Below are 20422 nucleotides of genomic sequence, written 5' to 3' on the forward strand. Positions count from 1 at the left end.
AGGACCAGTATCAATCTAGTTGTTTAATCCCCTTAAATCTAGTTATTTTACATAACTAGTACGATATGTGCTGCTGACTAGTTGAATGTGACCAATGGTGTCTACATCATATCCTAATTGCATGGATCGATGCTCATGAAGTCAGTCACTGGATTGTCTGTTCCAGATTCAATTATTGACAGACCGCCGTCATGTAGCTGAAATCTTGCTGAGTGTGGCGTTAAACAACAAACAATGGTGTCTACCCCTGTTCTATGCATAGACATTGCCTAACAATAGTTGTAATTGGAAGAACCGGGCCCAACACCCTGTCGTCTAAGGCATGGGAATTTACAATGCAGAGTTATGACCCCAAGACATGCCAGGATCTGCAGATTGTGGGTTTGAATCCCAGATTCCCATGGATTATCATCCTTGGTTTGTCAGCACCACACCTTTGCTCATGGATTCGACCTGCACTCCTGTGGGCAGTCATACCACATCAGGCTGACATGCAAGGATGTCATAAAAATACTGTTTGAAGCTGTGATAAACCTAATTCGCTCATTCTGTTAAGAACAGGGACCTGGGAAGATGTAGTCGGGATACCTTATTCAACGTATTATGTGATAAGAAAATTGACAAAGGGGCACACTTTTTAAAACCATACACAGGTTAATTATTATTTTTTGAGATAGGGTGGTTTGTTTGTTTGTTGTTTAAGGCCGCACTCAGCAATATTACAGCTATATGACGTGAATAATCAAGTCTGGACCAGACAATCCAGTGATTGACATGATGAGCATCAATCCACACAATTTGGAAGATTTAGTGGCAGTTGAAAGGTTGATGAAACTAAATCTGTTTCAATAATAATTACAAGATAGTTGGGTAACCCTTCTGTGCTGTTGTTTTCTGTTAAAATATGCACAAGAAAATATTGGACTGTCATGTAACTTTTCTGTCTCTGTAGGGATTCTATCAAAGATTTCTTACAGATTGGTCAAGATTATGGCAAATATGGTAATCTTATTTCAGTCAATCAGACAAGGGGTCAACTAGCTGTTCATCCAGACAAATTGTAAGGGAACCATTTCATCAACATTCATATGAGCCATATATTATGTATATGGTGTATGTTTTATGTATATATCCAGAGTGGCTATTCTTTCTACTAGGAATGACAGAAAACTTCTTGAAGTGTCTAAAACAATTCAAACATTGCTGTTTTATTAGAGACACAGGGTTAAAAACATTCTTGGTTCAGCATCAGCAAATTGATACTTCATTGTATCATTTAATTTCTGCTTTAAGACAAATAATCAAAATTCTGATTCCCTGGAAGATTAATAATTTCAATATTTTTCATAATCAGTTGTTTTTAATGTGAAAATGTGTGGTACATGGATATCATACGTTTTATTATTCATCTTATAGCCTAAACATGCTACCGGTAAATAAGAAGCTGTCACTCTGGAATGTTTTACTGAAACTGGCAAGCAAATATTTCCTTTTCACCAGACTTCATGTAATTAAATTGTGACTGATACACACACAAAAAACATATTTGGATTTAACAGCTACATAAGATATTCTTTTTATTTCATTGTGGTATTATTTATGGAGAATTTATAAGTAAAAACTTAAAGTAATAAACATTCATAATGCAAACCATTATTTGTGATTCGAACTCGCGGAAAGTGATGTGAGCTCGTAATAACAGTCTGTTTCAGAGTTATCTCCCTTCGGCTTCAGACAACGGACGCCATAAATATGTTGATGATTATTTCCCATCTTTGCGGTTAAACGGAAGTTTGTTTGTTAAGGAAGTTGAGTAAATACAGGTATATTATTAACCCGCATGTATACATACATCGCACGACGGTGAATAATTTTGACAACATCATAAACGAATGTGACAACTGTTGAGCGATGGTGAAGTGAATCCGGCCAACGAGTCCCAGGTCAGTGTGTCCCCGGGGCGAGAACAAAAGTGACTCATTATTTCACCGGTACATATAAGCTTAGCTGCCTTATTCGACAGCATGATTGGCAGTTTTATTGTTGTAGCTTGCGTTTGAACTGAGCATTCTTTTACAATGTTGCGAATTGTGAATTCTGGAACGAAATTGACATAAACAGCAACTGACCACACGCGATCACACTCGACAGTTATGATGAAGAGCGACAGAAAGACGTCACAGTGTTGTCAAAATGGGTGAGAAACGTCAGCAGACGATCTGTTCTTTAATCTTCATGTATATCATCGGTCATCTAACCACCATCACCTTTCACCACAACTAACAATTGTACAGTGGTCGCACAAAGTTTTCTAAGCCACACCGCATGGTCAGTCGTCCCATTGTTGTCGCAATGAAACAGCTGTTCAAAAGTTCGATATTGTCAATTGGTTATTCTGAGGTCAAGCCACATGTAATCTATTGATCAAAATCAGCACACATGTATACTCTTCTAGGCCTAATCATGCTAATATGACAGCCAGTTTCAATGAAGCTAATTATCCTCGTGGTCATTATTATTGGCTGAACAAATGCAAAAACTAGCCTATTTATCACAAATAAACTGTGGTTCAGGCTGGTTCATTACCAGGACATTGACTGATAATTATCCAAAATAGCCTAAACATGCTAAAGGTTCCAGAATGTAATTATATTCGATTGAAAAAGGGCCAATCAAAAATTGATAAAATCATGAAAATTTCCCGATGCCTTTTGTTTCCAGCAAAGTCACTGCAGTGATGCCAATTGTCAATGATCATTATAATATTTAACCGTTACGTTTCATGATATTTGGCTACAGATGGCGTATGGTACAATGTACATATATAGTCTGTCTTGCATCCCTTAACCATATTAATTTGTCTTCCAACCAGCCCTTTCTGTTATGATTTTCCCAGGTAAAGGTCTGAGTCTCCAATCTCGATGGGGCACCTTTTCAGTTAAGATGGAGTTGTTTCTTTCTCTCAAAATTGTATTAATTGATTAAGCGTCAGTCTAAGTTCATGCAATGTGTTGGAGAGATGCCCTATTTTGCGTCATCTTTCGTTTAGACCGTTGTGGAGGTTGAGTTCTATTAGATGATTGGATGACACCCTAAACTTTTTAACGTACATTCTAGCAATGGCCCCTTTTCTTACATTCCAGATTTCAAACACTGTTCGTCATGTTCATTTTTCACTCATTTGTTGGAGAAGTTAATCAATTTGCTTTGTCACCATGGTCACAATTATGATATGATATAATATTTTTTTACCTCAGACATCAAGTGATAATGTGTAATGTGGCTTTGAAACACTTGCATAAATTCCATCAGAAAATGATATTTTATTATTCACTTATCATATGTAATGCCATGTGTTCCTTATTCATGCATCATTTAGGAGATAAAACATTTGGAAACAAATAGCATACAACTCATTTGATTGGCTAAGCAGCTCGCATGCCGCGGCTCCACTGAAGAAAACTAAGTAAGCCTTGCAAAGGTTTCGTTCTACACCATTATATGGTCATACTGCTCATTGTGACACAAAAGATATGACGTCACATTTGATAAAGAAAAGCACTAAATAGCAAACTCTCTGTTCTCAAAACTTGAAATAAATTCTCTTTGTAGATTTACATCACGTTTTGTGCACGATATGTACATTGCCATCCTTTCAATATGGTAGGAACTGAAACTTTGCATTTTGTATATTATAATTGTACATATAATTATTTAAATATGCCGTCTGACAATGGCTGTAAAAGAAGTTCTATTCGAAAAATATTAGCTTCCGCTGTGATGCAGCCTTCAAATTAGCTGGGGATTTTCGGTGATTTGAAACCTCTAATTAACCAATCAAAATTGAGTATTTCCCAAATTCATAGTAGAATGTATATTGACCACTCAGTGGTTGTGGTCAATATAAGGAGGAAGGAGTTACTGTTTTCTATTCTTATTCTTGGGATTCTTCGAATTAACTTTTAACATTAGGTTACGATAAGGACCCCTTCACGTTCATGCAAGTGGAATTGTAGAGAGCAAGTAGAACTGTAGAGAGTAAGTGGAATGGTAGATTTGGAGAGAGCAAGTTGAACTTTAGAGAGCAAGTAAAATAAAATTGTAGAGAGCAAGTAGATTCGGAGAAAGCAAGTAGAATTGGAGAGAATAAGTAGAATTGGAGAGAGTAATTAGAAATTGGAGAGAGTAAGTAGAATTGTAGAAAGCAAGTTAAAAAAATTGAAGAGAGCAAGTAGATTTGGAAAAAGCAAGCAGTGTTATGGAGAGCAAGTTCAATTGTAGAGATCAAGTGTGATTGTAGGGAGCAAATAGATGGGAACATTTGAACAACAAAACCTTTTTGCTCATACACTTCAGCACACTATTGAAAACATCTGCTCTTGTAGACTAATAATGCACCAATTTTACTCTCCGGGAGATCTGCAGTCAGTAAATCCCCAACTGTGAAAGGGCAATTGAAACTTGTTGGAAAGATCCAATCATACTCAATGATAAAGCAGAGGAATAGTTGATTGAATGACACACAGGTGACAAGTTACAGAATATTTAATCACATGAAACAGTCACTTCTAGATTAAGAGGGAGAACTGAGAGACAAATGGAGGATGTTACCAATATTTGTAAATGAGGATTTCTCTGTGTTCCCTAACTTAATGGATCTATTTTCACAATGGTCTGGTTAGTATTGTTTCAGTATGTATTGACGTTTTGTTGTCACGATAATGCAATATTGATATAGCATGACAACAAAAACATTGGGGATATCCTTTTTTCAGACAAGCCCAAAGCTCTTCATTCTTGTCATAACAACTGTCTGTTGAAGATCAGGTAGTTACTAGGGCTGTTACGATTCACCCACATATTCAGTGAATCAAAATTGAATTCATTATTCGGGACCAATAGAATCAAATATTCATGAATATGCAGTCATGACCATTTACATACCCTGTATTTAAAAATATCCATAAGAACATATTACATGTAAATGCATAGATTTCTGGAAAGACAACACTCTTATAACATTTAATTTGACAGTAATGTGGTTACTGGTCATCGTTGCATTTGAGCAGATACTAGTGCCTGGATAAGTGCAGTATATAAATGTATAATATGTTATTAATTAACAAACCATGTCAAATATGTTTTGTTGCTTTTGTTTCACTGAATATAAAAAATAATACATCAACTGCTGACTCGTTATTGTATTCGTGAATTAATATTCGTATTCATTACTCTATATTCGTGATACGAATCGCATTCGCCTCATAGTGTATTCGTTGCAGCCCTAGTAGTTACCCTACATTGTGCCGCCTGGCTGAATGTGTGTCATTGTGAGCCTATGGAATGGAATGTTGTTGATGCTATCAGCCACTGTTCTGGCAAGACCGCCTCTGTGGTCCAGTGGATAGAGTGTCTGCCCGGAGAGTGAAAGTTCGGGGTTCTATTCCCGTCCATGTTATACCAAAAGACATTAAAAGATGGTACTAGTTACCCTGCCTGGCGCTCGACATTAAGGGGATAAAACAAGGACTGGTCGGCTTGGAGTCAGTATGACACACACTTTATGATATTGTGGTGGCCATGATACATCTGGACTATTCTGACTACAGCATGAAAAATTCACTAACTCAATCCCTAGCAAAATAGGCCCCTGTCACATGCAGTGTCAAAATGCTTGTTTTCATGGTCTCACAATTCAAATGAAAAACCTCTGAGCAGGTCTCACTTGAATGCATTACCTCTCACAAGGTTACTATGAGATAGGAAGATATGTCAGAGCTACAGATAAGCAGCGTATTTATACTTTCGCTATTACAAGCTAATTAATTTACTTTATACATCAAAAACATTATTTCATTTTTTTTAAATTTTAGAATGTTCACTAATTTTGGGAAAAACCCAATAGAGTGATGAATAGATGAGTGAAAAGATATTGGTTACCCAATGAAAAATGTAATAACCCAATTAAAATAGAAACCCCAGAGTAAAAACTCAATTGCTCAAAAAGTTATCTGGAACTCTGTAGAAACAATACAATAGGCATATGTGGCAGTAGGCTTGTAATGGTCAAAACGAGGAATGTGATGGTTATATTGACTGAAGAATACAAACACTATATACTTGGCTGACCAGTGACCACACTGCAAAACTGCTGTGATGACAAGTATCCTAATTACAGTACTGCAGGCTTGACCCAGATGCGTCCAATCCTTTACTCGGCTCCCTCACTAGCTTCTTGATGGATAATACAAGACAGTGTTCGAAACAAAGTGAAACTCAGGGGATCCTTGTCATAACCATAATGTTATACAGAAAAAGTATGTTGAAGAGGTCTCTTGATTCAAATACAAAAGCAAATCTAAAGGATGTCAGAACCTTAGTATAAAACACTGCAATCGATAACCTTTCAACAATAGATAGACATTATGTCTACTTGGGCTGAGACAAGTCCATATTTACTACACGCATACTCGACCCCCTATTACTCGACCATACTCTGGTACCCACTGTAGATCTCAAGAGTTGGGTACAAAATGTCCGATTGGGAATTGTTTTATCACGACCCTGGCAAAAACACTATTTAGATACATGTAAAAAAAGGATCTGATTAATATGCATTGAAGTTTACTGAAGCTTTATCCTTCCTCAAAACATAAAAGTCAAAAGGAATGTGTGAATTGTCAGAAACTAATGCAAACATTTGCAACTTTTCGTGTAACCATGGAGTTTTATTATTTTCATTAAACAGTATATCATGTGACTAACATCACAGTGGTTGCTCCACAAGATCCACCCAACCCTAGTGTATACCTTTAAAAGTGGTAGCAAAGGCTCCAGCTGTCCAGAATTGAAGCTTCACATGATATCACAGCTGCACAATTGTAGCCATGTGCTGCTTTAATGTTAAAAAAAATATTGATCTGAAATATGTAGCTGAATTGCTCACACACTTCTACCTTGTACATTGTCATATATGTGTTTACAAGTAAGATTTATGTGCACATTGAAGAGTATCATGTACATTAAATCAAACCCCAGTTAATAAAACATTTGCATTTACATACACAAACCTGTTTTGATTACAGTGCTCGACGTAATAAGCGCCAAGGGCTCTCTCAAAATTAGAAATAGGGGACTCTTATTAGAATATTTATTTGATGGGAAAAAAACATAGTTGAAAGATACATTTCGTGGTTTATGTTGACAGCCTGAAATGTATATTTCCAGGATTTAAGTGCCAATAAATAAGGGTGCATATAACACACATGTACGTATTATTCCGAATAAATAAATCTTGTGTACGTTGATCAATTGGAAGGGATGCAAATTGGGCTTGTTCACTAGCCAATATATCAGCAAATATCGACGTGGGCGCTCAGTAGAGCGGGGCGCTTATTACGTCGAATACGGTAACAGGATTAACAATGTATTATGTTGATAATAGATCAGAACAGGAGCTGTAACCCAGAAAACACAAAAAGACTAGCTTTTTACTTTTTTAAGCCTTTGCAAACTGCATTCATTTCCAAACATAAAATATGCGTAGTCTCTGAAAATATATTATTTTGATAGAAACAAGCAACTACACTTAAATTGAAAAGGAGCCCCAAGAAGGTGGGAGTTTGTGGAAAATGTAGACTTGCTTCATTTAGGACCAGAGCATCAGATCAAGGGCTTGGCAAAAGTGAAAATAATATGGTTGAGGGACTGTGAGACAGACTACAGTGACACTCCGCCAGGTTTCAAATTGTATAGCCTCTTGATCATGTTAATCGCTAATCAGAATAACCATGTTCAGAAAAGGTTTTGGACATGGAAATATTGTCATAAATATTTTTTTCGCCAAACTCAATTGTATCAGTATGAACTATAATTAATTTTGCATCCTGCATACAAATTTTCTTCATTGTGGAATTGAGCTTTAATGGTAGTAATAGTTCTGGCATAACTGTATTGAGGTTTGCTCAGTCAACTGGATCTAACAGCTTCAGTTGCAGATTTAATTAAAAACTGTTTAAATGAAGAGTCATAAATATTGTCTGTTGATGGTTCCATATTAGATCTGTCAGTGTTGTGGTCTTCATTGTAAGCCTGTGGTACTGAAGAAGATGGTGCCATACATTTCTCATGGTGGAATTTTCCTTCTGATCAAGGTTGGAGAGATGATTTATGAAATAAGTAAGTTTGTTTGATGTTTAACGCCACACTCAGCAATATTCCAGCCATATGAAGGCGATCTGTAAATAAACCAATCTAGACCAGACAATCCAATGATTGACATCATGATCATCGATCTGTGCAATTGGGATGTGATGACATGCATCAACCAAGTCAGTAAATTGTATGTATACAGATGTATTTGAGCACATATAAACAGTTTATTCTAAACGGATAGCACACAGGCAGTATCTTCAGCAAATGCTTCCAAACTAGTTGGCCCATCTGCAGTTGGTCTTCAGGAGTTAGAATCTGGCCTTTCTTTGTTTTTCCTGTACTTTGGGGATAGGGTAGTCTAGTTGTTAAAGCTTTCATTGTCATGCCAAAGACCCGGGTTTGATTCCCCACATGGGTATAATGTGTGAAGCCCATTTCAGGTGTCCCCAGCAAGGATATTGCTGGAATATTGCTTCAAGCAGCGTAAAAACCATACTCACTCACTCACTCACTCACTCACTCACTCACTCTGTTTACTTTGGGGCCCACTTGTCTCCTTCCTCAAACTGCACTTGTAGTGTCGTGTAGGTCTTCTGTTCTAACTGGGGGCACGGGTGGCCCAGTCGTCTAAGGCGCCGCGATTCGCTGTGCAGAGTTGCGTCCCTTGGGCACGCCAGAAACCTATGATTGTGGGTTCGAATCCCGGTTCGCCCCGATTATGTTTCTAGGTTTGTCAGCACCCTACTCGTGCTCGTGGGTTTCACCGAAGTGGTAAACGTTTGAGACCTGCATCACTTCGGGCTTTCCTCCCACATTAAGCTGACACACCGCGATATAACTGGAATATTGTTAAAAGCGGCGTTAAAACAAACTCACTCACTCACTCTGTTCTAACTTGTTCAGACCCAGTGTTCATTAGAAATCTGTGTCAGCTTTTTATTGTTGTGTCGTTTGTAGTATTGTTCTCAATAGAACAAGAATTATTGTCAGTTTTTATATATGAATTTTATCACATTTCAAACCTAATTCAAATTCACAAGAAAAAAAAAAAGATGCTTTGTTAGAGTATCTCATCATACACTACAATTTACACTACACCTAAAACATTTTGTTAAGATATGGAATCGTAAATGGTTGTGTTGAGCTGTCTGATAATGTTGATAATCAGATGAGACAGATCTAGATCAAGCACTGCATAGACTTTAATGCTGGCACGGGTAACTTGGGAACTCGGGTCAGATTGGTCCTGAGTAGGACCCGGGTACCCACAGGACTACCCGGACCCGTGGTCAGTCACATGATATGTTGTTTAATGACATAAATTATCTAAAACTCTATGGTTACACTATAAGTCACTAATGTTCCCATTTCTTTCTGACAATGCACCCATTCCGTCTGACTTGTATATGTTTGAATGTCCACGTGTATCTGAATACATTTTGCCAAACTTTTCCAAATCAGACAGTTTGTACCTATCTCTAAATATCTACAGCGGGTACCCGGGTAGGGACGGGTAATAGGGTGGTGGGTACCCAGGTAGTAAATTTGGACTCGTCCCAGCCCTAATAGACTTCCATGCGTGTTCTTTAGCTATGTCACAGTTAGACACTGATTTTCAGTATATTAGACTGTTCTTTTGATAATTGTAGCAATTATCCCTGTAGTTTTTCCATATTCCCTATGGTTAATTCTGACTCGATCGCCGAATGACAAGTACGACGCCATGTTTGTTTATAAACACTGCAAGTAGTCTCTAATTGACCTTTGATATTTGCATCTCTATCAGCATATGACCCCAACGGATCTCGTTTTTATCCGTTGGCTTTATCCTGCCGAGAAACCTACCCATTATATGATGTAAAAGGGTTATGGTTGGTTGGTTGTTTTATGCCGCACTAAGCAATATTCAAGCTATATGACGGTGGTCTGTAAATAATCAAGTCTGGATCAGACAAACCAGTGAATGATATCATGAGCATCAATCCATGCAATTGAGGTCGATGACATGCATCAACCAGGTCAGCGAGCCTGACAACCGATCACATTAGTCGCCTCTTACGACTAGCATGGTGGCTTTTACGGCAAGAATGGGTTGGTGAAGACCTATTCTACCCCGGATCTTCACGGGTCCAAAAGGGTTATGAAGAACTCAAGACCAAAAATACTGAAAAGAAAAAAATTGAGAATCATATGAAGTATAAATGTCAGATTCAGATTATATCTGAATAAATGGATTTTGACAGTAAGAGTGCATGGTCCTTTTTCCTGGAGGTTAACATTAGAAGGGGTTAAATTCAAACAAACATATCCAAACTAATTTATTTTTTAGTCATGTTGGATTTACCTTTAAAAGGAGGAAATAATGACTATGACGTTCCTGTTGGTCCATGTGATCCATGTTTCTTCATTCATTCATTCCTATTACTATCCCAGGCAACCTCTTCTGGCCTCCATTCAGTAAATCCCGCAAGATGGAGAGTCCTCCACCCAAACGTCACCATCCAGAGGTCAAGGACGAGGAGTTGAATAAGAAGCAAAATCTGACACTGGAGACGATCAAAGATGAGGCAGCGTTTGTGTCACGGTTTAGCGCTTTCTACAACAGCAGCTGCCTCAGCGACTTGGTGCTACGAGTGGGCAGGGACAGATACTACTCCCACAGGTTCATCCTCATCACAGCCAGTGATGTCTTTGAGTGAGTAGATTGGTAGGGGAACAATAAACATGTTTGTTTGTTTGCATGTTTTTTAACTCCGCACTCAGCAATATTCCAGCTACATGAGGGTGGTATGTAAATAATCAAGTCTGGACCAGACAATCCAGTGATCATAAGCATCGATCTACACAATTTGGATATGATGACATGCATCAACCAATTCAGCAAGCCTGACCACCCGATCCTGTTAGTTGCCTCTTACGACAAGCATAGTCGCCTTTTATGGCAAGCATGGGTTGCTGAAGACCTATTCTCTACCCCGATCTTCACGGGTGCTATAAACATGAGGAGACTCAGTAGCCATTGTAATACAAGGTAGATCATACTGTCAGAAGGGCTTGTTCATATGCTTACAGTTCCTGTAAAGACTTGTCAGTGTTAGATTTAATGTTGACCTGTACTTGCAGAGCGATGTTGAACCAGAGGCAATGGGTGGAATCTCAGGAGCCGGAGATTGATCTGACAGAAGACCCAGAGTGCATTGCAGTGTTTGGGATGTTCCTCAAGTAGGTGCTAGCTCTCTCACAGGTAGATGATAACATGTGGTGATACAGGGCTGGCATTAGTTCAGTCTCCAGTCCTAGTCCCGGGCTCATTTCAAATTGGAGGTTTGAATTATATCACTACAAAACAACTGATCCAACATGAATATCACTCGATGAGGTAGTGCAGCATACTCATTGACAAACAGATTGGTTTGTCTTGTTGATCTCATTTTTTCAACTCTGCATCTGTGTCGTTCGTTGTCCATCCTCAGACCGTCCACTGAACCATCGAAGCTGAAACTTCAATTACTAGTTCCCAGCCCAGTTTGTTCAAGAGTTTCATAGGGGCGGTCGGGTAGCCTGGTGGTTAAAGCGTTCGCTCGTCACGCCGAAGACCCAGGTTCGATTCCCGACATGGGTACAATATGTGAAGCCCATTTCTGGTGTCCCCCGCCGTGATATTGCTGGAATATTGCTAAAAGCGGCGTAAAACCATACTCACTCACTCAAGAGTTTCAAATCTGATTTTCAGTATGTGTTCCACCAAAGCCATATTGATAAAATGATGACCATTTTCTTTGAAAATGTCATGAAATTTGGTATATGTGTACTTAGCATGCTTAGTAGTGGGCTCAATACATGTTCAGTATATTTTGCATTTTTTCCTCATGTGCCCTTTGTATTTTGACTAAAATTTTCTCTCAAAATGCATTTCTTTTCACTGTAGTCACATCGCCTCAGAAATCAATGGGCCAGTGTAGCTGAAACTTCACATACTTGTACCCACCAATTACACCTGAATTCATTCGAGATGTTCAAATCCGAATTTGCCTCTATAAACTTCTTCTCTGAAATTACCAGCCTGGGGCAGCTTAGCTTTGACATGTAGTTCTCCTTATGATGATGTCATATTTTTTTTCAATTGCATCAGATTTAAGTGTTTGTGATAAATACTAACAAATCTTAAAAAATAGATAAAAGAATTGGTTCTCAGGCATTAGTTTTTGAAAATATAGTGCAGGCGGGCAGTGTCTTTTTTAAATTTTTTTGGTGCTCAAATTAGTATGTAACCAAATAAACAGTTGTGTAACCAAATAAACAATTGTGTTAATTAACCGGGGAAAGGGCCTCCCTACATAAATGTAAACCTTGATAAGTAAAATACTGGAATTCAGTGTTTGACTACCATTGGACATGGAATATTTAAGCATTTTTTTATTTATTTTTTTTAAAAAAGGAAATAAAATTAATAAACGAAACATGCAGCAGACTTTATGATGCAGGTGGTGCGTGAGAACCAAGAGTATTATTTTTTTTAGCCTAACTATCAGTGGTTACAGCTTTTGTTCTGTTGCGAGAGGTACAGTGGCACTGTTTTTAAAAAAAATATTTTTTTTAAATAATAGATAATTTTTATCTTTATGTTCTTTCTTACTGTTACATAGAACAGTGCTCTAAAGTGTATCGCTGTTGTGTTGTTTCAGATATCTCTACAGTGGCTCAGTCCAGGTGTCAACAGACACGGTCCTACCCATCCTCCTCCTGGCTGACAAATACAGCATCACCACCCTGCGTGAGTCCTGTATCGAATACATGACACGACACATTGTTGAGTCTCCTGACACAAACCGAACACTAACATGGTACCAGTATGCCAAGATGACTGGACAGGAAAAATTGAAAGACATCTGTCAGAGATTCATCCTGTCCAATTTTGATGTTATTCTTGATGCACCGGACTGGCCTGAAATGACAAAGTCCGAGCTTGTCGAGTTCCTCAGCAGCTCCGAACTTGTTGTACTGAGTGAGATCCATTTGTGGAATAAAGTCGAGAAATGGCTGACCTGTGAAGAAAATCGTGATTCACTCGTAGAGAATCTCAAAGACATCTTGCCCCTGTTGAGATTTAACATGATCTTGCCCAAAAGTCTTTTGACTGTCGAATCGTCTCCTTTGTGTTCGAAATACACGGAACATTTTGCAGAGAAGCTGAATCACGCCTATCGGCACCATTCTCTCATGATGGATTGTGGGGATGTTTGTGAAAATCGAGAGCAGTTCAGGAACTATTATAGTAAAGATTACTACCTATGTTTTCCATTCAAGCTTGAGAATTATCCTGGCATCGGCAAGATAAGCAGCCGTATCATAGTAGAATGTCACGTCCCAACCCACTACATGCCCTCCAATCAATCCCGAGCTTCTTGCACCGAATTCACTGCATACTTCTACCCTCGAGGTTTCTACAATACAATCACCTTATATGGCACATACATGAATCGTCAGACTGATGCCACGACATTCAAACTGTGTCGAAAGTTTTCCGATCAAAATCCCGTGAAGGTCGATGTCGCCCTGGTGCTATATGGCCGAAAGAATTCTGTGAGGTATATCGCATACACTGTCAACATGAGTCATTTGTTTGGGAAGGAATCGTCAACCCTCACTGTTGAAAACATCATCGACTTGGACAAATTGATGCAGGACGATTCTCCGTACCTGATCGATGGAACCCTTGATGGGAAACTCTTCGTGAAAGTACAAGATATGGGACCACACTTGTTGGACACTGATACCAAGTGACATGTTTCTACAAAACTGAAACCACACTTTTTGGATGTTATGTACAAAATGTTTGAAACACTGATGACACATATGTATGGGTATGGTCTGTGTCATATATACTTCACAGTGTCCATTCACTCGAAGTTGATTATCCTGGAAACAATTTTAACACTTTACAAATATTTTGATCATATTTACACTTTTGCATAGAACTCTGTTTACACAAATTTGACATGTTTGATGTTAATCCTGAAACCTATTGAATAAATTCAGATTTGAATGTCCCCAAATTTTGCAGTGGAGAAAAGGTTTTTTTGAAATTGAACATTTTCATTCATATGGCATATGCCTGAAAACAATCTTGTCAAATATGTCAAAGTCATGAATGTATTTCAAAGTTGACAAAAACACTTGAGGTAAAGGGATATCATTAATATTCCCGGCATACAGTTTAGAAGCTGTGTAACCATGGTAACATCCAGGATTCTATCTTGCCATTGTGCCTAGGGAAGTTTAACAAAATAACAGCAACAAAATTTGTGCCATGCTTGTTTATTAGTAAACAGCACAGGAACATATTGTTGGAAAGGGCAATGGACATAATTTTCTCCATATTTTGTATCCTTTCAATTTCATATCTGAGAAAACCTTCCAAAGTTTACAATCACTGCTTTGAAATTAGAAACAGATTATATCTTTACACAATTTCTGGGTTTGAAAAGAAATATACACTGCGTAAACCAAACAAATAATATACATTGTATTTGCATACTTGTTGTTTGGGGGACTTATTTTATAGCATTCATTACAGGAAGTTTCAGCTTCCAAGTTTTTAAGTAATGTGAACTAAAGGTTATTTAGTGGATTGGAGAACATGTATGAACACTGGTTGCTGTCTCCCTGGGCACATGTGGCATTGGTCCCTGAAGTTCAATGTTAACTTGATGAGCAATACATGTCAATGTGTAGGTTAGAATGCTACCTCATTATCATATATGCCACAAACACCTGTGAACCATGCCTGCAACAGTTCCACCCTCTTGCCTTCGTCAACAAGTTGCTTCTTTCTTGAACATGTTGAACTGTCCATGGATTAGGGAGCATGTAAGTCAAACTTTTCATCTAGCGAACAATAGTGCCTTCATAGTCTTAATGGTTAAATGGATTTTTTTGATAACAGAACTGATGCACGTTTTGACTAACTTCTGGATGCTTTACATACCAAGCAGCATGTGAAGATCTGGATTAGAATTGGTCTTCAGCAACCCATGCTTGTCGTGAGTGGCGACTACGGGATCAGGGGGGGGATCAGTCTTGTTGACTTGGTTGATACATGTCCCCGTATCCCAATTGCGTAGATTGATGCTTAGGATGTCAATCACTGGATTGTCTGGTCCAGATTTGATTATTACAGACCGCTATCATATTGCTGGAATTTTGCTGATTGCAGCATTAAACAAGAAACAAACAAACATATCAAATGCTCTATGTGATAAGGCATTTCGCTGCTTAGGCAATTTACTTTTTAAGTTATGCATTGTTATTAATATTATTACGGTATGGGTTGAAATATTAGGTAATGTTGTCATAGTTTAGCCAAGGCTCCATAATTCTTTTGCTATGACTTTATAAACATGTTTTAAGGCTATCAATAGAAGTAATTGTATTTAGCAGTAAATTATTCTGTTTGAATTTATAACATATAACTACAATTTGCTATGAAGAGTTGTATCCCTTAGCTGCATCTGAATCTGCTGGCTATGTGCCCATATACCAGGTTTGCCCTGAGTGTGATCCTTAGTCTGTCAACACCATACTCACATGCGGGTGGGTTGCCTTAATATAAGGCCTTAAGAAGCTTAAAGTCATAGTGACTCATATTTGGAATAATACATTTTTAGTAAGACTTGCTGTCATGGAAACATTACCTCATGTGTTTTAGAGTTTTAGCATACTAGACACATGTCACGTAATAGGCGATGCCACAGGCTGAGAAGGTCATTGATTAGAGATGTCAATCTGTCTATATCCTGATTAAGGACTGGTTAAACCCTTGTCACCTCACCTGCTAAAATTGCCTTTGTTTACTGATGCAATAGTTGGAGACACGGTGCATGCAAACATCAATATTTGATCAGTCAATAATAGCCACACCATAGGGTAGAAGCCTAATTGCCTATTAGTTAAGCATGCCTTGTGATATCAGTATAATGGTTGTGTTAGCATGTGTAATCCAAGCAATACTCTTGTAGGTGTGAATCCAGTCTTGCCATTCAAGATTATATAAAGAAAAAGCTATTTTTCAGATTCTTATTTGACTAGTCAGATAGCTTTATGATTTTGTTGACTTAATTGCTTCTTGGGTGCCCATACCTTGATGTGACTGCAATATAGCTGTTAAACATGTTAAATATTCTCAGTTGTATGCTCGCAATTCTCACAACAATGTTTTGTCAAGTGACATTATTAAAGGACTATGTTCCAAGGTCTTGGATCATATCTAGTCGTATTGTAGTTCGGTGCCATGTGTAAAAGTCTGAGATGTAGTCTTGTGTAGGGTAACCATGGTAACCATGAAATGTGATATCATGTATATTGCTGTACATCATTATATCAAGTTAATACCGGTAGACAAAGTATATTTATGAATTGTATTTTGTGGGTTTGTTGAGTACAATCCAGATTTTACGTATATACTTCCTTGAATGCAAAATAATTTTGAAGACAATTCTTCAAAAACAGCTTATTTAATCATTAAGACAAACAAAAATTATACAAAATTAGTGGCATTGTTCAGTGTAATTATGTATCACAGGCCCTGTTCACTCTATTATCAGTCAATCAGGAAACAGTAGTCCACTAGTCTTGTTGGGTTAGCCAATCAAATGCCATGGAATCACTTTTATACCTGGAATCGTGCAATTTATTTTTTTGATATACAAGAGTTCCCAATCAACACAGCAGTTCCATTGGGTATGTATGACTAGCATAGGTACAGTTGTAGAAAATAATAAGAGGTATTATACATTGACAATAAATCAGTGATATTTACCAGTTATGAGCATTCTCAAGACAGAATCAAAAGAGAGTGCTGTGATATAGTGCTCTACTTGTTTAAACCAATATTGCATTTCCCCAACCGACATTGTTCACTAATTTATATATATTTATATTTCATAAAAGGTGCTTATTCAATATTTATTAATAATGACTCCACTTGTATATGAGAATCTTCCAGAGGAACATGAAATTGTTCAGCATGTGGATTTTGGATTCAGTCCAAAGTTAATTATATGTTTTTGTGGCTTTTTGTCCATGACATTTGTAACAATGTTTTCAGATTTGTTTCTACAGCCCAGTGGGAAACATACATCTTGAAATGTTCTAATTAAAAGGTGTCTAGCCGGGAGAGCCACATTTCAGAAATGGCTATTGCCGGTAAAGCCACATTTTCAGCTGAGTGCATTTCGTCTATTCTAGCGGGTAATTAATTAATCCGATTACCGATACCTTTATATGAGTGTCCCACATTTAAATTACTAAGCGCGGTACTCCCAGACTGAGGGAGGCGACCAGTTCCTACACCGTGTTAGTGACGACATCATCATCTTCACTACAGACAAGAACATTGAACATTTGTGTACTGCAGACATTGTATTTTGTGATGGTACATTTTATGCCTGTCCCAAGTTATTTGATCAGATTTATTGTTTACATGCTGAGGTGTTTGGCTATATGTTTCCATTAGTTTACTGTTTGTTGTCCAATCGAACAAAAGTTATGTCAACATGTTTCAGTACCTGTGAGATTTTGCTAGTAGAGGAGGTCTAGAGTTTGCCCCACTTACAATTCAGTTGGACTTTGAACGTGCAGCTCACAATGCCGTGACTGAGGTATTTCCTGGGACATTAGTTAGAGGATGTTTCTTTCACTTCACCCAATGTATCTGGAGGAGGGTGCAGAAAGAAGGTCTGGTGTTGGACTATAAGGAAGATGAGGAGGTGAAGAAGCTGGTGACAAGAGTGATCAGAACCTTCACGAAGAAAGAAGTACAAGGCAATCGATGCACGTATTGCGTCCCTCAAGATCCAGCTCCTGAACCCACACCTGAGTGAGATGGAATATGCTGACCACGTGGGCGACCTCCTTCATCTGCATTATGATATTTATATGCTATTCATATTCATCAATGTAAAGTTTTGATGAATATGTTATCCTTGTTGAATAGAAAATGAGAAAACAAGACTTGTTTTGTTATATACGGTAACCTGTTAGAATCACAAAGCATGTTTTGACAGCATAGCCGCGAGAGCCACATTATACAATCACGCAACCATAACCATTGCCGCGAGAGCCACATCAATTTGGGCTATCTATTTTCGAAATGTGGCTTTGCCGGCCTGTTACCAATTAAAACAGCATGCAATAGAGTGACTACAGAATGCAGTAGTTACACCCAGGCAAATTAAAGTGAAGAGAGCAGTGAGGTTTTTTTAACAAATGTCAAGTATTCTTCCAGATTCTTTCATTACAACAGTAAACTACATCTTCCCAAGGCAAGGGAGTTAACTGACAATAAAAGTCCAGTTTTCACCCTCGCCGATCTAGGCTGGAATTTCTGGGCTCGCTCATAGCGCCATCAGTGGCTATTATGAATATTGTCCCTTCTATGCCCCTCCTTTTGACCAATCACATTCCACCTCTCATATCACTTGCATTTGCTTTAAACAAAAGGCAGCGACCAGTTAAGACGATCTGATCGATAATAAAAATCTATTTGTGATAAAATCTTATTTCGCATAGTGCATCAAATTACTTGAGCACCTTGATTAAAAACATGAAAAGATTTGGAAAATATCTGTTGAGGCAGTGTTGGGGTACACATGCTTTGCAAATCCTGCATGGCATTTTACGAACCAGATGCCTGGACTCGTTAGACCATCCAAAATATTAATCCATGATTCCAACCTAGTTCTTGAAAGTGGACTTTTATCGCCAGTTAACTCCCTTGCCTCCTGAAGATGGTAAACTATGGTTATAATTAATTCAAAGTGACGACTAATTTTAGTTCGTTATAACTGTACTTCTTTATAAGCATTTAAACAGCAAATGGACAGGACCATTTGTTATTCGACCAATTCTGTTTTTTTATTTTCTGTTTTTTAAGACAAAGAATGGGCTCAAGTAGAAGATGTCTCAGTCATATAAGAATTCAAGATATCAAATTGAAAATGCATTTGCTTATTAAAAATGCTAATTGTTTTATTTCCCTGAAATGTTAGTGCATAACAAGTAGGGGTATGAAATAATGACGCTTTTAAGACTACAGTAGTCTTTTCTTTCTTTTTTAAACTGGAATGGTACAAGCGAAGGGGTGTCATCTAAAACATGGAATACAATTTTGAATGACATTTATTTTCTTTATGCAGAGTACAGTTGGCCTTGAATTATATTTATTAACTGTCTGTTGTTTTTCAAATGTTATCATGAATCTGTATGATGCTATTTTTAGGTTGCATATACATGTACATGTACATCACAAATTGCCTCTGACCAAGAAGGACTGGATAATTGTATGACTTATTTACACTGGTTTATTGATTGCATAATGTATTGTTTTCACATTTGCTAATGTGTATGTGTAGAACAGATTAAGCATTGTTTGCATCTCATTGCATTATTTATTCAGCATATTATTTAATAAAACTTCATATTTATCTTTGCACTGGATTGTTGATTCACTTTGGCCTCTGATGAATAGACCATAGTCACTGTTTGCCTGTTCTGTGGAAGGTCTGGGTTTCATCCCCAACAAACCAGACATATAGCTACAATACTGATCCAGATGGTAATAATCCACACTCACTCACTCGTGGTACTGCACCATGTATATTACTGTTAGAATAGGTCCCCATGGGGAAGAGGCGACCAAATGGAAGGGTAGTCCGACCCAATTATTGCATATACTACCGAAATAGCATGGGACAATTCATTATGTCGATCACTGGTTTGTGTGGGCCAGCCTCGGATTACGGTCCATCACATAACTGGAATATTCTGAGCGCGCCTTTAAACGACGAACATCGTGGAAAGACTGTGTTGACAACAGCTTGAAACACTGGCTCACTCAAAGCTACGATCAACTCTAGCCGCACCCGCATGTGTACTCGTTATTGTAAGCTTTAGTGTCACATGCGTCTTTGGGGATTCCAGGCAGCCAGAGAGTCACACTTGCCCCATGCTTGTCAGAGGGACCTACTAATGAGGACTGGGTGATGGCTGATTGTGTCTCCGCAACTGCATTTTAACTGTTCGTTGTGTAACCCGTTGCTAAGTTACTGCACAAATAGATAAAGAACTGAAGACGCAGCGTGACGATCAATCATACTTGTGAAGACAGTACTGATGACGGCGACCTGTGAAATATAAATGTGCCAGACAAACCAGTGATTCATACCAAACCTGACGGGAGCCAGTCAAAGCAGACAAAAATGGCCTTATC

At 38.1% G+C, this 20422-nt stretch overlaps 1 protein-coding gene across 2 annotated transcripts; it reads left to right on the top strand.

Moving 5' to 3' along the window:
- The first annotated feature begins 1737 nt into the window (after window positions 1-1737).
- Window positions 1738-19642, top strand: LOC139474278 (BTB/POZ domain-containing protein 17-like). Of its 2 annotated transcripts, none has more exons than XM_071257223.1 (4): window positions 1738-2197; window positions 10588-10849; window positions 11278-11376; window positions 12840-19642. In XM_071257223.1, the coding sequence occupies exons 1-4, from the start codon at window positions 2194-2196 to the stop codon at window positions 13936-13938; spliced, it is 1464 nt and encodes a 487-aa protein (XP_071113324.1). In that variant the 5' UTR covers window positions 1738-2193; the 3' UTR covers window positions 13939-19642. The 2 variants fall into 2 exon arrangements, with proteins under 2 accessions (XP_071113324.1, XP_071113325.1); XM_071257224.1 differs by having other exon boundaries at window positions 1738-1943.
- Window positions 19643-20422: the final 780 nt, after the last annotated feature.

This window comes from Haliotis cracherodii, unplaced genomic scaffold (assembly GCF_022045235.1).
Source record: "Haliotis cracherodii isolate W230 unplaced genomic scaffold, xgHalCrac1.p SCAF_3, whole genome shotgun sequence".
NCBI classification, from domain to species: Eukaryota; Metazoa; Mollusca; class Gastropoda; order Lepetellida; family Haliotidae; genus Haliotis; species Haliotis cracherodii.

Excerpts from the sequence above, each read along its gene's own strand:
- LOC139474278 (XM_071257223.1), top strand. Across the intron at positions 10,850-11,277 it reads ACAGCCAGTGATGTCTTTGA|AGCGATGTTGAACCAGAGGC; the intron begins GTGAGTAGATTG and ends CTGTACTTGCAG. Across the intron at positions 11,377-12,839 it reads GTGTTTGGGATGTTCCTCAA|ATATCTCTACAGTGGCTCAG; the intron begins GTAGGTGCTAGC and ends GTGTTGTTTCAG.